The 18,247-nt window shown below is 37.8% G+C and overlaps 1 protein-coding gene across 1 annotated transcript; it reads left to right on the plus strand.

Annotated features, from left to right (window-relative positions):
* Positions 1–14,776: 14,776 nt before the first annotated feature.
* On the plus strand, positions 14,777–15,832 carry LOC139949181 (octopamine receptor beta-1R-like). The gene has a single exon (XM_071947578.1). It carries the CDS (start codon positions 14,777–14,779, stop codon positions 15,830–15,832), a length of 1,056 nt encoding a protein of 351 aa, XP_071803679.1.
* The last annotated feature ends 2,415 nt before the right edge of the window (positions 15,833–18,247 follow it).

An 18,247-nucleotide genomic window follows, 5' to 3' on the forward strand; every position in this document is an offset into this window, starting at 1 on the left:
GTCTAGTAAGTATTCTAATTGATATTTCTGGTAACGAAAAAAAGGATGGCTTATAAACTAAAGTTATACTGTAGCTCAAAAGCCTCAGGAAACATGTCAACAAGGGTGCTTGCAAATAGCAAGAAACACCATGGGTTAACGTACACCCGTTTGTGCGGCACCTAAATGTAACCCAAACCCTAAACGCAGCCTGATCTAAATGTAGCCACATCCGTTTCAGACAGGCGCCAGAGTCGCGCCGAAAAAGGAGCGACTCTACAGGGCCCAATTCCATAGAGCTGCTAAGCACGAAAGTTTGCTTAGCATGAAATTTCTTCCTTTGAACTGTTAGCTTACTGTGGGGAATATGCAATAGAACCAGTCTAAACACAAGAAATTCAATTCAACAAATTAATTACTGTGAACTTGCTTCATAGCGCACATGCCTCAAGGAGAAATTAAAAGTTGTTCTCAAAGCTCATCTGAGTTTAACGAGTTAAAACGAAACTGAAAATTAATTAAACTCATCTATAGTTGCGCCACCTTAATATTGTATGCCAATTTGGCATGGCTAAAATAATGCATCATTTTAAAGACCAACTTGAACGAAATATTATTAGCATTAAAACTAGTGCGCACTTATTACAATAGCCTAAATGAGTGGAACTCGCTAAGCTTGTTCACCATTATTCCACTACTCGGACTTTATGGTCATCTCAACAGTCATGGCTTTCTGCTACTAGAGCTTCTTCCATTTTTTATGACCACAGATCTTTTTCTTACGCCGCACCGTTTCTTTGGAATAATCTTCCTGTGCATATTCGCCAAGCTAATTCTTTACAATGTTTTAAGTCCCTGTTGGAAACTCGGTTTGTTTAAAGCTGCTTTTTGTAATTTGCTTATTTGTATCTTGTATCTTTCTCTCATTGTTTATTTTATTGTTCTCTTTATGCGCTTAGAGGATTTTTGCATGAGGTGCTTTACAAATGTCTTATTATTATTTTATTATTATTGTAAAAAAATGCATAACAATGAAAAAACTGCAACATACTATATTTCGATCAATTTTATACCACGAGAGAAAACCCACCGAGTTTCACGAAAAGCCGTCAAATGCCCCGGTGTTATTTTTGCAAAGGATAGGTAGTTCTAACTTAGGACTTGTATATGAGTTTATCAAAAACTTGAAGTGTTTGCCCTATATTATTTAGCAATTAGTCAGGCACCAGTTACAACAATGTAAACAAACGTAATTTTGGTTGGTAACCTGTTTCTGTTACGCAATAATTTTCTTTGCTAAGCAAGTTTTTGTGCTTATGCTAAATGCTTATAGACGCAGCTCTATTGCGTTTGCTAACCCGTTTAGTATCTGCACGCATTCATGAATGTTACATACCTCAAGGAAAGGGTTAATTGATTAACAATGTCACTTGAAGAGGCAAAAATCGATTATATAATATATCATGAACGTGATTTATGTTTTATTTTGCCAAAAACAACGTGATTTATGTTTTATTTTGCAAACAAATGGCCGGGAAATCTATTTGTGTTTAAATTTAAAAAAGCAAGCTGTATACTTTTTAATAACCAAAAGGACGTATAAATGTAGGTTTTCTCTATCAAATTCGGCAAATGAGCATTCAAGTTCATTTTCATGCGTTCGAATTAAAGTTTTTTTGCCTCTCCAGTTGTTACTGCGTTTCAAATGCAGAATTCGACCCTTCAATTTCGTTTTGAGTGGAGTCAAATTCCTTTAGCACTCTGTTCAATTTAGCGTGTCGTCATTCGTTTTCGTGACACACACGCCTCAACAAGCGTCTGTGAATTTGAATGCTGCTTTGATGAATTGTTAAATTGAATGATCAATTTGTTAAATCGAATGATCAATTTGTTAAATCGAATGACGCAACATTACATTTGACTAATCATAATAACGAAATCAAATTACCCCCTATCAGATTCGATTTCACGCGCAAATAAAAGAGCAGCGTGGTGGTCAAACCGGCTGCTCGTTTGCCGAAATCGACCGAGAAGACCTATTCAAAAACAAACTAGTTAATGGCCTGACGTTTCGACCCCAGCAGAGTCTTTCTCGAAGGCTAAATTGACTAATACATAAATAAATAGTTGTATATAACATTTAAATGACTTACACCTGGACTTCACACATTCCCGATGCGTCATCTCGTGAGACTTGGACCAACTTTTCCCCCTTACTCAGCCGGTCTTCGTACTCGCTGCAGCGTATTGTGTCATCTTGAAGTTCCTCAACTAAGTAGGTCTGGTAACTGTTGGCTTCGTACGACTTTTGCTTTTCGCAAAAGTGTTCGGTGACATCTTCGCATCTTTAGATAAAACAAAGTATATGTTCTTTGAAATATTCACCAATAATGTAGCGACGAATTATAAGCTAATTACCTCCGCACATAAATGATAAACATAGGTCAACCATGCTCCTGAAACTCGGTTTACCAAACTTATCTCTACATTTACATATGATTGATTGTTTTATTGAATTTATTCGGATAAAAACATGTCCAAAATACATAAACAACCAGAAAAGACAAGTACTCTTTACTTTACCCATTTTATTTCAAAGTGGTCAGAAAAGGGGAAACTAATGGGTGTTAAACAATGCAGAACTTTGAAAACATACCACAAAACACTAGCTTGTTTTTTAATGTAATTAGTTAGAATAAAATACTAGCACGAAGGGATCGTAGGTCATAGGATCATCAGTGTATGATCTAATCAAATCTATTATAATCTAATCTAATCTATTATAATCTAATCGAATCGAATCTAATCTAGTTAGTAATGTAAACAGTTTTGGCGCATTCAAAAGGGGGACAAAACATATCACTTACTTCGTCGTCTGTAGGCAGAAATTTGTCAGAAGGAATAGGACCAAGACGTATTGTAGTGGCATGACAGCCATGACCAATACAGTGGTCACGTCAAGGTATAATCGAAACCTTCGTTTTCTTTATGGCGTCTCAAGTATTCCAAAAGTGAAAAGGTATAGCATCCACATGTATAGCATCCGCTGTATAACACAAAAGACGCCTACCAGTTTCTTAAACTAGTGGCTATTGAGAAGCGCAGGAATAAACTGTTCATTATACATCGCATCGATGTTGAACTTGATTCACAATGATTGGTTGAGTCCTACCCAGCTGCGTTGAGCATATGAAATCTGATTGGTTGTTAATATTGATGACAGAGCAAAAGAAAATTGCTGTGTTTGTGTTATGTAAAAGGATTATTTCTTAACCAGATGTTATAGTTCATTGATTTCTATTGAAATTATTTCGGCGATCAATTGGTTAGACATTTTGTTGTATAGTTTAGAGACCTTCAAAGGGCTAAGAGCCCTTTGTTATTTTCAATGCTCATGCAATGCAGGCGCGTGTTGCTCATCACGGGACAATACCCGGGTTCATATATTACTTAATAGACCGCTGCAATGAAGAAACAGGTACTGCATTCCATGAGAGAAGTAAATGTGTCCGAGTGATTGTTTTGTATACTTCGTTAAGCTAACTCGGAGAGTTTACAGGGAGACTTTTACGGAAAGTTTGGTTTTACAACGTGTGATGTTTTCATATATTTTTTTCAAAATTTAATTGTTTCGAAGTTCATATAATTATGTTAGTGCTTTCACGAAAGCTCCATTTTATTTCTTTTGTGCTCCTGTTGTGTCCAAATCTCCCTTGCCTACAGAATGTTGCTGTTTTGTTTTAAACTCCCTTTTGTTTTGTTTTTATTGTGTGTCCCCAAATCCCCCCCCCCCTCCTGTCTATGGCTGTTTTCCCAATTCCGGTTTGTCTGTTTAACTCTAGTAATACTTTTAATATGATTGTTCTATTATGTAAACTTGGACATACATTTTTGATGTAATTTTATTAACCAAATGCCATTAGTCTGTGACTTTTTATTTGGTCTTGTATTTTTATATGAAAATAAACCAATTTTGAATTGAATTGAACTGAATTGAATTGAAACCCGAAATAATATGGATCAATGCATAGGCCTAAAGGTTTCAAATAATACAATTCCTTCGTTGGGATCTTACAAAGCTATACCGAGGTTGAAATTCTCCATGTCTAAAGAAAATGCCTGCACACAGACCACTCCAAATAATAATTACCCGTAATAAAGAAATTAACAAAAGTTATGTCGATGCCTTTTCTTTTTTGGGGTATGCCAAAAAGCAGTAAAACAAATTTCATTGAAATTCTGCACTTTACGCTGCTACAAATTAATCATAAAATTAATTTACTGCTGCACAGTTAGCTTTTCTTACCCGTTAAATTCACTTCAAACTTGAATTTATAATTATATTAGATCACGCAATAAATGTAGGTTGTTTAGAAAATATTGTTTTTACTTCCCATGGGAACAAAACACCTGTCCACTCTTCAGATGGTCTGGGCAGCGCCTGGTAAAAGAGAGGTCTGATTGATTTATAATCGATGTATTGGCTAATATTATTCTCTACTCATTTGAAAAGTGTACATTGATTTTCAATAGGCAAAACATTGATTATCGCAACCATTCCCACAAGAAGTATGTCATGCTAAACTAACAACATCATTAGCTCTTCGTTTACTTATAAACCATAGAAAGGAACCTATCTCCGTTCCAAATGTGACAGCACGTGGTTCACATTGTAATTATTTTAGGACCCCTAATTTCTAATTGACTTCGAATTCTATTGTGTCTTTAGACTTCGATAAATTTTAGGTAACAATATTCTGCCTGTTCGCAATCCAAAGCCACAACCACGCCCCCCCCAAAAAAAAGAGAGAAAAGGAGGAAAAAAGGGGGATTTGCACATCCCCAATGATGTTTATTGTCTCATTGAAGAGAAACAAAATGGGCCACAGCAATATTTCTGTTTCTGCTTATTTGTTTGTTTGTTTGTTTGTTTGTTTGTTTGTTTGTTTGTTGGGGTGTTTGTTTAATGTTTAGACTGTAGTGCTCATTTTCTTATGTGTTTCTTGTTATACCAAAGTTTGACCCAGTCTCATTACAACAATCTACAACTACAAGTTGCAGCATGGCTAAACCTTAAGTGCAAATGTATATTAAAGCCATTATACACTTTCGGTAAGCAGTATTGTCCAAGTCCCACACTTCGTGTATCACAACTCATACATAAAATAACAATCCGGTGGAAATTTAGGCTCAATCGGTCATCGGAGTCGGGAGAAAATAACGGGAAAACCCACTCTTGTTTCCGCGCGTTTCGACGTGTCATGACATGTGTTTAAAATAAATCCGTAATTCTCGCTAACGAGAATTTATATCGTTTTAATGTTTTCTCAAAAAGTAAAGCATTTCATGGAACAATATTTCAAGAAAAGTCTTTCACCATTACCTTCTGTAAACCCTGTAAATTATGTGTAAATCTGTAAATCTTTTGTACCGAAAGGGTCCAACGGCTTTAAAACAACTATAATATTCATTTGTTTGTCGTAAACTATAGTTAACAGATGACAGTCCAACCATTTGATTGGATCGATGCACCGAGCGATTGCGTCAGTACAGAGACAATTGACCACCGGTTGATCACGTTTTCGACTGATGGTCATGAAAATGCTTACATGTGCAGTTTATTTCGGAATACAGTCTCATCAGCATATTCAATTCTGGTTGTCCCATTCAATGTTTAACATTTGCACTGTTTTATCTTACAAGTGATTTTTTAATGTATTTTGAAATAGCAGTGTTGGAATTGTTGATAGAATCGCTGGCAACAAGGGGTTTCTCAATTGGTCACCTCCTAATTTGATCAGGCTGTATTGAACTGTCATTGTTTTTTGTATACACAATTCTACAAGCTCTTATTTAAAACACTGGAATCCAAACTCATTTGTACGCCTACGTTTCATTCTTCTGCTAGACCTTCAACAAGCCGCCATCTCAATAAACAGCCTCTTCTGCAAGTACGTCATACGTAATGCATGAGGGTTTTTGACAGACACACACGGGCCTTATTTCAGCTTCAGTTCAGATGATATCTCAAGTTATGTACACAGCCTCGAGACAGCAAATGTTTGGATAATTTCAGAGGCTTTTTTAATGCAGCTGTTTTCTCCCGATGTTACTCACATTTCAAATGTCATGAAACGTGTCCGTAGACGAGATGGCTTTAAGATTAACGAATTTGTATAGTCCATATTGGGTGCACTAGTCAGCTTTCTCTGCAAGATACATCCGTCTTGATAAAACCTATCTATGCGTTGACATAGAAACATCGTTTTTAGTTTTTAAAGGCAGTGGACACAATTGGTAATTACTCAAAATAATAATTAGAATAAAACCTTTCTCGGTGACGAGTAATGGGGAGAGGTTGGTATAAATTATTGTGAGAAACGGCTCCCTCTGAAGTCGAGTAGTTTTCGAGAAAGAAGTAATTTTCCACGAATTTGATTTCGAGACCTCATATTTAGAATTTGAGGTCTCGAAATCAAGCGTCTGAAAGCACACAACTTCGTGTGACAAGGGTGTTTTTTCTTTCATTATTATCTCGCAACTTCGATGACCGATTGAGCTCAAATGTTCACAGGTTTGTTATTTTATGCATATGTTGAGATACACCAAGTGAAAAGACTGTACTTTGACAATTACCAATATAGTGTCCACTGTCTTTAAAGTAATGTACCTTTGTTATTGTTTGCGAAAATGCAAACAAAATCACCTGACATGCAGAAGTTATTATTTAGAATAAAATCGGGGTTTATTTAATGCAAGGTATCACAGCACAGACTTACTTAAATAAATTCAACACAATGTTCAAATATTGTCAAAAGTGATAATTTTCTTGATCATTTACAGACGAGAAATTACAATTTTTTTTTAATTCTATAACAAATGCCATGCACTTTTAATAACAGTGGCTTATTGCGCGCATATCCGTCACTCAGTGACGTTCCTGTCGTGTATTATCTTGAAAATCACAATAATAATCAATCAATGACAATTATATATGGGCAACGACTAACTTACAGTTGATATGTAATCAGTTTATGTTTTATTTTTACCGGTTAACTCGTAATGCGTCCTGGTTATGCTCATATTTTGAATGCAGTCAAAAAGGCCTGGCTTTATTCGCCCCAGTTCATCTAATTGTGGACATTTTAAATTTCAGAGTTGCCATAGTTTCAAAGTAAGTGGTTAGCTCTAGTCTTCACTTGCTTCGTGAGAATAAAAAATCATGTTTTATCAGTCATATCAAGTAGCGTTGTATTTTGCGATGATATCACGAACTACAGTGTATCTTCCCGGCTCGCGAGGATCCTCCATTTGTTTTAATACAGGACTACTTAAGCGTTGATTGGAGACAGGTTGATCACAATTTAGCATCGAAAGCCTCGTATCCGGAACGAGTGAAGAAGAACCTGTGGTACAGAAAATTATTACTGCTCGGTTAATTACTTCATTGTCGATGCTTTCAGATGAACATCTGGACCATTACACATGATTTTCTGAGACTGTGACGTCGTAAGAGATGACAGAACCGTCCGAGGTTTCTCAATCCGAGTGCGCAGTATCTGGACTGCCTCTTCCCCGAGCAGTTCGAGCAACCTACATTGGTCTTGACTTCGTTCTCACTCTAGTTGGAAACATCCTGACTATCATTGTTACGAAAAAAGTTGACGAGTTTTCGGAAAGTACGAAGATTTTCATAACTTCTCTGGCACTTGCGGACTTGGGTGTAACTGTAGTTGCTGCAACATCTTTCGTTGCTGAGATATTGGGTAGATGGCCATTTCCAGACTGGATATGTGTTGCTTCGTTTTTGTTCTTTTATACCTTCACAGCTGTTTCCGTGACAATGATCAGCATTTTGACTTTTGATCGTTTAATCGCCGTCGTTAAACCACTTCACCATTCTTTGATACTTAACCCAAAGAGAAGCATTGGCTTTGCTTCTGTAACGTGGGCTGGTTGCACCCTTGGTGCCGTCTTTACGACTGTTTCTAATCCAATAAAATACATGGAATGTTCTGCACTTTGCTTGACTACTCGAAGGAGCGTTTCTCAGGGTATCGCATCTGTTTTAGCGTTTTACATCATCCCCTTGTTCTGCATAATGTTGATGAACATTAAGCTCCTTGTGATCGCACGTCGGCACGCCGTTCACTTTAGACGAGCCCGAGTGGCAGCTTTAGTACTCAGCACCCCCGGACAACCAAAGTCTTTTCCGCGGAGCGTCAGAGGAAAAGCTGTAGGAGTCATCTCTCTTGTAACTCTTGCTTTTGCCCTCAGCTGGTCATTTTACCAAGTGAAACTCATTCATTTGACTTTTTCCGATAAGGGGGCGGTCTTCCCTGAATGGGTAGAATTTACTGCTGTTTGGCTTGCTTTGACGAACAGTTGGTGGAATGTCTTCATCTATTCCGTAATGAACCGAAGTTTCCGGAGCAATTTGAGGTCTGTCCTGATCCGTTTATGCCCAAGATTTCACCAACACATTGAAGTAGAGCCACTTGATATATCCTAAAGTGACTGCTTGCATGAACACGAAATTAGATTTCACACACAAGTGCAGGCCTGTATGCTTCGCTTTTCAAAGGGCAGGGGCACCAAGGAATTTTCTCATTGGTAAAGGGCACCCCATGAATGAGGAAATTGTCAATTTCTACTGGAGCATTTCAAGGGCACCGAAAGCAATTACCAGGGGCCATCGAGGCAACCGCCTTTGTTGCCTCTGTGAATATCAGGACTGCAAATGGAGTTTTGAACACCTCTGATTCCCACGAACCAACTGTCTTTATACTTTACGTTGGTTGACGTTGTTGGTGTACCCCTGTCCAATCTTCATACTTAACTTTCATGTTAAACTTTTATTCAACCTTAATTTGCAAATATTATACCTATGTCGTTAACTCGTATCCATACGCCACAAGGTGACCTTTTTAACTTCAGCTATGTTGGGCCTGTAACATTTTCAGGTTGATTTAATAAGTTTAGCACAAGTATCATGTTAACCAGTATGTTTTATTAATTTAATAACAAGGCCACTGAGTGAAATAACACTTCGCCACATCCGTGACAACCACGTAATAAAGTTAATAAATTACGTCTGTAAATCAGTTACCCATCAGTGATAACTTGTCATCATTTTAAGAATAACACAATATAAGAGATGGGCCTAAGTGAGACAGAGCATTGCTAAGCCTTTCACCCAAAGGACTGCGTTTAAATATCAAGAAAAGTGTTTTAATAGTTTAAGGAAAATAAGTATTGTTACATGTAAGCATAGAGTATGTAAGTAAGACTAAAACATAATGAGTCTATAGAGTAGTACTAGTAGTAAATGTAACAAAGCTTCCGGTACACTGCTACCCCAAACACTACTTTTTTGTAAACTTCGTTTTGGTGTTAAATATTTAAACTTGATACACTGTTCCTTAATACTATATATCGCAAGCGCACAGCCTGTTGGCAAGTAAGCTTTCTGTAGCATTTTTATCACGAGGTGTTACTCAAACAATACTTTTTAGTGACCTTTACATTTTGTATGATTTTATAAAATAGCCGAGCTTGATACGTCTGGAGATCCTGAAGACAATATATTTTGTGAGCAGCGCAACAGTGCACAAAGAACACAAGTTATCGACTCTTTTGCCGGTAATTTTTCGAAAAGACCCTTTTAGAATTCATCTGTATAATTTTCATCTTTATCATGATCGTGTCGTGGCCGAGCGTTCTGACAATCCCGGCTTGTAGTTAACCTGACCCAGAGCAGAGTGTGGGTTCGAATCCCGGTAGTGACACTAGAGCAAGGCACTTTAACGTAGCTGCTCCGTGAAAAGTTGAGAAGGCAGTGTATGATTCTGCTCTACAAGCCAGTATCCTACCCATGCCAACATCATATGGACTCTGACGGGGGTAACCGGGTAACCCACTTTTAGCCTCATGTATGTGCCAACAAGGCCCCATGACAGATGATTTGGGTATACAGCCCAACTCAGCTAAGTATGCCCCCACCTTGAAGTGGCGTCCCGGCTTTGTGATAATAGGAGACCTCACATATACAATTTTTGCTTAATATGTTGTTAAACATGGAATATATATTAAAACTATTGTGTCAGAAGGGGAATATTTACCGGTATTGGATTTGTAAAAATCAAACATAGTTTAGTGTACAACGGCACTCATTTTGAAATATTGAGTTGATTTTGCAGGAAGGACAAACGTGCTATCCATTGAAAATATCACCAACAGTTGTAATTTTAAGATTTCCTTGTATACTTGGTCATTCCCTTCCCCCTAGTAACAACGGGAGTCTGCGCAGAGACAAAATGGGTCGCCATGAAACGAGAACGCGAAAGTAACCATCCACATTGTAAATTTCTGATTATTGATTGCAGGTTATAAATACTAATCTTGAAGATGCAACTCAAGTCCAAAGTAACAGTTACCGTTAGTCATTCCTATATGGCGCCCCTGTTTCCACTGATTGCTTCGCAGCAACAACTCCATCCATCACTGGGGTTAAGTCAAACTTGTCACACTGACTTTGACATATTATTGTCGTCACTTGAGAGTGCGTTACACAGATTGGTCATGAAATGTTCACGATAAGGGTGGACATGTGTACGTAACCAAGACTACTTGCACGCAATCGAAGCTTTGTAAGAGGCTTTGTGTGTGCATCTTTATGTTCATTCTATAGACATACTTCCTTTTCCATTTAAAATATTACATTTATGTTTTACTGAGGACCTCCACAATTCCTTAGATTCCCGTATTTTAATATAATAATAATATCGAAGTCTTATATAGCGCACGTATCTACCAAACAAGGTACTCAAAGCGCCGAGTATATACAGACTTTCAGAAAGATATGTTGTTGCAGTGATGAATTCTGAGACCCAATTATTTAGCACCTTATAAGGGTTTACAAGGTGCTACAGCGCATAAAAGCAGCCACAGCCAGGAACACCGGGGCGAACCCCTTCACTTTTCGATAAGTGCACTGGGTTCTTTTACATGCGTTACACAACACATGGGACCAATGGCTTTACGTCCCATCCGAAGGACGTAGTTTACTTGTTTTTTCCCGCTTGCAATTCTGTGGAAATTGTCTAAACTTAAAAATAAAGAAGACAAACTTGTTCCTCTATTTGAATTTACTATTGTGAGGTAACTCAATATTTTACTAAAAATGTATGTGTAAACTAACCATACTATTACTCATCCCCGATGCTAATTTAATATCTATTAAACTAACCAAATAAAACATTACACTTGTTACGTACGTGAAGGGATTCTTTTATAAATAAACCTTTAAAAATGTGCTATGATTGTTTGATAAATAATTCGTCAACAGCTTCAATGGATTGCACACGAAACGCAATTTCAATTTCATCATTATTAAATATTTAACTGTCACGCCCTCTGTGCGTGCCTTGATAATAATAACAATAAAAAGTAAAAAAGAGAAAAAAAAAACGCTGCATCAGCAATTTCTGATTTCCAATCGATTCAAATGGAATGGGATTACGGGACTAACACAAACAACTTGTCTCATGATTTTATTATGCCCAAAATATAAAGGCGATGCCCTACTTCGAGAAATAAAAATGCTGCATTAAAAAAACATCTAATTTAATTTTCTAATTTTCTAATCTCATGACAAATTTGCCTACCAGACAGAGGAAATGATGGGTCAAATTGGTAAACTATTTTCTGCATTTTTCATTTTTTTAATCAGGTTCTTTGTATTCTACCAGCAGTTTATTTGCCACTTTAAAATTATCGATTTTTTAAATTAATGAAATCGAGGGCAGTATTTGGATTTCAACTTAAAATGTTGTATAATAGATGTTTTGCTATGTCATTAATTTGTAAAAGGACATCCATGCTACTACAGAGAACGAATATGGTTAAAGGAAGTTTAGTTAATCTAAAAACACAGAATTTGAGCGAAATTTGTTTTAGATTTCTACATTTCGTCGATAAGAACATACTAAACTGAAACTATGTGCGATATTATGTGCAATGATAACACGGCAATGCAAAACGGTCACGTTATAAATTGGGTGGGCTGAACAGCTTATAAATTAATTCGGTGGAAAATGTGGCAAGCACGGATTTGAGTTAGGTGACGAACTATAAGCTATTTATTATTTTTAGGGCATAACAAAAAGGTGTAGGTAAATGCATTAAAAATCCAATAAATAAACTAAATATAATAATGGTTATTTGAAAATAAAAAATAAAATCAGTATGTGACAATCTAGCTTTTGTACACGAGAATTAAGGCTCGGTCCCACTAGGTCTGTACCAGAACGTAAATGAAAACCTAAACGAAAACCAAAAAGGGACGTATGGTAACCTTACGGGCAATGTAACCTGAATTTTGATTGGTCACCCGATAGTCTTACACCAGGAGCACTGTCTGGCCCCCGATTACTGGAACGTATGCAAATCTTTATTGTCTGAGATGAGAGGGGGGTGGATGGGCGCACCACGACCATGCCCACTAAATGTCGGCACATGTGCAATACAGCCCGGCAGGTTAGACAGCATGTCGTTGGTTCAACCCGCCAAATTGAATCGAGTACAGTATGGAATCTCATGAATTTAAAGCCCGTTTCACACTATAGTTATTCCCGGAAAATACCCGGGAATGTTTGATCGATCTTTTCAAACTACTAAAGCCCTTTTCACACCATAAGTGTTTCCTGGGGTTTGATCGTAAGTGTGAAACGACCGTGCATATTCCTGGGAAAAAGTACTCCCGGGAGTTATCTAATTGCGATAGTGAGAACGGTTGCTGTGGTGGCGGTGAGGTAAAAAAAAACTCCAGAGATTTTCCCGGGAGTTCATGAAAAAATAGTGCCGCCCATAGCCTAAAATGCGGAAGGGGCGGGGGCAATTTTAAGCCATTTTGGTCCATTTCGCGTGTTTTTATTTATGTACTTTTAACTATTTTTGGTGAGGGACATTCTTGTTAAAGACACTGTACACGTTTAGTAAATAATCAAAATGTAAATTAGCAAAAAAACTTACTTGGTATACGAGCAACGGAGAGCTGTTGATATCTGAAGTAACGTAGTTTTGGAGAAAGAGGTACAATGGTGTTTTTTCTTTCAGCATTTTCTTGCAATTCAATGACCAATTGAGTCAAAATTTTCACAGGCTTGTTATTTTATGCATAATGTTGGGATACACCAAGTGAGAATACTGGTCTTTGACAAATACCAAACGTGTTCAGTGCCTTTAACTATTTAGGGATGGACTTCTATAGACCACCCCCGCCGCCATACTTTATGCTTTAGTGAATTTTTATTTTTTTGGTTAATTTATTGATTGCATTAATTTCTTCTTGTGTGTCCCTCGAGTAATGTATACCCCACTTACACCCCACCCCTGCTCAAGTATCTAAGGGGCTGAATGCACATTCCGATTTTCCGAGAAGCAAAACTCGGATGTAAAATCGCCGAGAAATTGAATATTTTAAGTCAATTTAAACATCACTTCTTCGAGAAAACAAAGCAAGGGTTACTTAATATGTTTAAGAGGTATGCACGAAACGGAGACAATGGCTAAAGAGACAAAACAAGAACCATCTTCCTTCGCCGTTTGTAAATGCGTCTACCATGGAGCTATACCACCGGGATAAGGCTATTAACAAGAAAGAAAACTGCATACCGCAGACCCCCCCCCCCCCCCCCCATCTACCCAAATGGGCGGTATGGATAGTTCTATCTGCGAGTGAATTATATTATCCAGTGCAAAGTTCATTGTTCATTATTCAGAACTGGGCGTACGCCGAATGGAATAATTAGGTACCCATGTGACATGTACAGGCTTATCAAATGCGGCCTACTGCACACTCATGGACGATATTTTTAGGTTTCCTTACGTCCTTTCGTTTACGTTGTGGTAACTACTGCAGCCATAACGAGAACGATAACGAAGCAAAGAAAACGCATTCCATTGGTTGAATGAGCGTGTGCGTATTCTGCGTGGAGCAATTCAACCAATAGAATGCGTTCTCTTTGCGTAGTCATCGTTATCGTTTTCGTTATCGCTGCAGTGTGACTCGGCCTTTACACGATTTTCAACAATAAATTAAAGAAGTAAAGTCTAAAAGTATCTTCCAGGCAATGAGGCAAGCGCAATTGGTTTGACAGATCTTGACGCGAAATTCATGTTTTAAGTTTTTTACGCAAACGTAAATAGTGTTATAGTCCAAATGTTTACACATTATGTTCTAAGTCAACTTGTTCGGTGTAACAAAGCAATTGATATGTTTGCTTTGGTATGTTTATCATGTGTCTCTATCATTCGATTCTGAAGGGATTTGATAAAACAATTTACATCAAAATAAAACTGTGACTTATTCAACTATTAATTTAAATTCGGACTTTCACCCCCTACCGCGTATTGTTTATAGTCACACCAGCCAAGCAAGCAGGTGGCCTTGCTCAGTTTAGACTGTTTTTAATTTAAATGTAAAAACACTTCAATGCCTTCTCTTTGAAATGCCTGTTTGCTCTTCGTATTCACCATCCACACGAACCATCGATTCAATCACGCTTGAATAATTATGTGATCACACAAGACTTCTTCGCACTTGCTGGGATTGACTCGTTTGGTTGCACACTCAACGACGTGGATAATTTCATTATTAACTTTCACCAATACATAGAGGAGGGATCAGTCTGCACAATGCAATCGGGAACCGTGGACCATTGGTAATTAATTAATCGGCTCACAATAAGAACAGAGACCAGTTGTTGAAATTCTACATGAGCAAGGATCACTGGAAATGGAGGCTGTAACAAATGAATCTGGTGGAGTATCGTCCTCCGACTGTGTTGTCTCTGGAGATACTCTTTACCAAGTGCTTCGAGCAAGCTACATTGGTATCGACTTCATATTGACTTTATTTGGAAACATACTGACAATCATCGTCACGAGAAAAGTTGAGGAGTTCTCGGACAGCACTAAAATATTCATCACATCTTTGGCAGTGGCTGATTTGGGCGTTACGGTCGTCGCTGTCACATCCTTTACTGCTGAAGTATATGGAAGATGGCCATTCCCTGAATGGATATGCCAAGTTTCCTTTTTAAGTTTTTACATCTTCACGGCAGTGTCTGTGATAATGATTGTTATTATGACTGTGGATCGTTTAGTTGCCGTGGTGAAGCCACTTCGCCATTCCTTGATTCTAACCAAAAGAAGAAGTATCGTAGCAGCCGTTTGTGTGTGGTTTTGCTGCATTCTTAGCGCTTCTTCCACGACATTTCTCAACACAGTAGAGTACAATGAATGTTCTGCAATCTGTTGGACAAAGGGAAGGAGTATTGCTCAAACGATCGCATCCGTTATGTTGTTTTATATAACGCCTCTGATTTGCATCCTGATCATGAACATACGGTTACTTATGATAGCACGGCGACACGCACTTCACTTTAGGCGGGTAAGGGTTGCTGCCTCTCTGCCGAACACCGCTGATCAACCGAAACATCCTCCCCCAAGGAATGTCAGAGGAAAAGCAGTTGGTGTTATTTCTCTTGTGACACTTGCGTTTGCGTTAAGTTGGTCAGTTTACCAGGTGTGTTTGGTACACTCTGCATTTTCCGATGGTAGTCCATTTCCAGAGTCAGTGGAGTTCGTCGCTGTGTGGCTTGGATTGACGAACAGTTGGTGGAATGTAATTATTTACTCCATCATGAACAGAAATTTTAGAAACCATTTGAAGAGTGTTCTGCTACGATTGTTCCCGTGGTTTCGAAAACAAGAGGTGGTAAACTACCGGTACCCAGCAATACCATCTGTAAACAACAACTTAACAACAAGACCAGATGACATCGAGTGATATCGAGCAGAGTTTGAGTGGAAGTCATAATCACGACGAGTTTATACAGGCCTACCTCAGAATCACCTCAACCAATTTGGAGTCAAACTTTCGAACCATATCTGGGATACCACACCGGCTCTTTTCAGAAAGCCAACACTCACTCAAAAGATATACTATAATACACATGATTTTACCCTTAATGGGAAGATACACGTTTGGTACTTGTCAAAGACCAGTCTTCTCACTTGGTGTATCCAAGAAAATGATGATAAAAAAAACACCCTTAATGGACGAGTTTGTGTGCTTTCAGATAAAGAATAAAAGACTTCTATAGCTAGAAGTCTTTATTATTTTAGTGAGAAATTACCTCTTTCTCAAAAACTACGTTACTTCAGAGGGAGTTGTTTCCCCTAATGAGTTATACTATCAACAGCTCTCCAATGCTCGTTACCAAGTCAGTTTAATATTTGTTTTGAGTAATTACCAAACATGTACCTTCCCTTTAAGTCTACTATTTATATTTATGTTCATGAAAGTGATTTTGTGCGCGTTTCAACAATGAACAGTGTAGCCGTATCGGTAAAACTATACACCATGACAACATTAACTCAAATTCACTAAAATATGGTAATTGAATCAATACAAAGACTATGTCTGCAACGAGTGTTAATTTTAAGAGTTGGGACAGTTTTATGTTATAACAATTTAAAGCCATTGGACCCTTTCGGTACAGAAGAAGAAAAAAAAGTTCACAAATTTACAAATAATTTACAAGGTTTACAGAAGGTAATGGTGAAAGACTTCTCTTGAAATTTTAGTCCATGAAATGCTTTACTTTTTGAGAAAACGGTAAAACAATGCAAATTCTCGTTAGCGAGAATTACGGATTTATTTTAAACACATGGGGTCATGACACGGCGAAACGCGCGAAAACAGGAGTGGGTTTTCCCGTTATTTTCTCCAGAATCCGATGTCCGATTGAGTCTAAATTTCCACAGGATTGTTATTTTATATATGAGTTGTTATACACGAAGTGTGGGACTTGGACAATACTGTTTACCGAAAGTGTATAATGGCTTAAACAGTCTTTTCCTTCTTGAAATGCCATTGTACCGTGTGTCTTTAAAAACAAAATTTTTGAAATGGCTGCCGAAAAAAAAGTATATGATTCGGGAGGAAAAGGTTTAGGCGCATGAATAGCTAATGGTCTCAACTTTCACATGGCACCCAAAAGTCCGAAAGTAATTGATGATTGGTTGAACACTTTTGTGAAGGGTTGAAAATTAGGCTGCGCAGGAATTAGCCTTCCCTTTGTGAGAGATAGTCCTTTGTAGCTTACAACATTCGATCCAAGATTTCGGCTACTTCAGGTCAATGTGTAACCTGAAGAATAAGTAGCCAACATCTGTGACATTCATGTTTTCAACAAGCCGTATTTGAGTTATCATTTTACTTAATCCCACCTTATCATTAAGAAAAAATAATAAAATGTTCAATTCATCTTTCAATGACTGAAATGTGGGGTGAAGGTTTTTATTCAAAGTCACAGATGTGAAAAAACACAATTTGTAACATGGAAGTTGCAACATGTACCATCACCCCATCCTGACTCCCGTGATCACACCACTGAGTCTACCAGGGGAAGTTTCAATGCTACAAGAACAGAAATGCAGTTCCTGTTCACTCATGAAAAAAAAATTGTTTAATAAACCATAAAATTCACTCAGCAAACCCAAACTGATCGCATTTGATCATGAATTTATCAAGGAAGGCTAATTCCTGCACAGCGTATTTTCCTACCCTTCACAAAAGTGAGTAGTGCTCACCCAGGCATTAATTATTTTTCTGACTTTTTGGCGTCATATGAAAGTTGAGATCATTAGCTATCCATACACAAAAACATTAAGCTCCAGAATCGTATATTTTTTATTCGGCAGCCATTTCAAAGGTGTATAGTTTTTTTGAGACACCCGGTATGTTTTATAAGACAAGTCATGGTTTCTTGTATTAGTAAGTGTGAAAGTTAAACACGCATTGTTCAATCTGACTTGTAAGGAGACAAACCAAAGCAATAGCATACAATTGTCATTTGCATTGCAGCCCTTTGCTAACACCCCACCCCCCGTAGTTTAGCTCATACACTATCTGTTTTGCCCTTAAATAACAATGTTCAGCACCTGAAACTTTCGGTATAAATGTGAAGACAAAGGAGTCTTACCGAGAAGAAATTATGCTTGGGCCTACCTGCCATTTTTAGAATAATATTCATTCTGAACTACCACATAGCACAAAGCACATCGCACATCAACGGTGCTTCAAGTATCTAATCCGCGCGGGGTTTTATTTATTTGTTGTCTTCATATTATGTTTCACGGCAAGTTTGATTAATTCCTTCGTCTCCCAACAACACTGTATTTTCTTGGCAACGAACGC

This window comes from Asterias amurensis, chromosome 16 (genome assembly GCF_032118995.1).
Source record: "Asterias amurensis chromosome 16, ASM3211899v1".
NCBI lineage: Eukaryota > Metazoa > Echinodermata > Asteroidea > Forcipulatida > Asteriidae > Asterias > Asterias amurensis.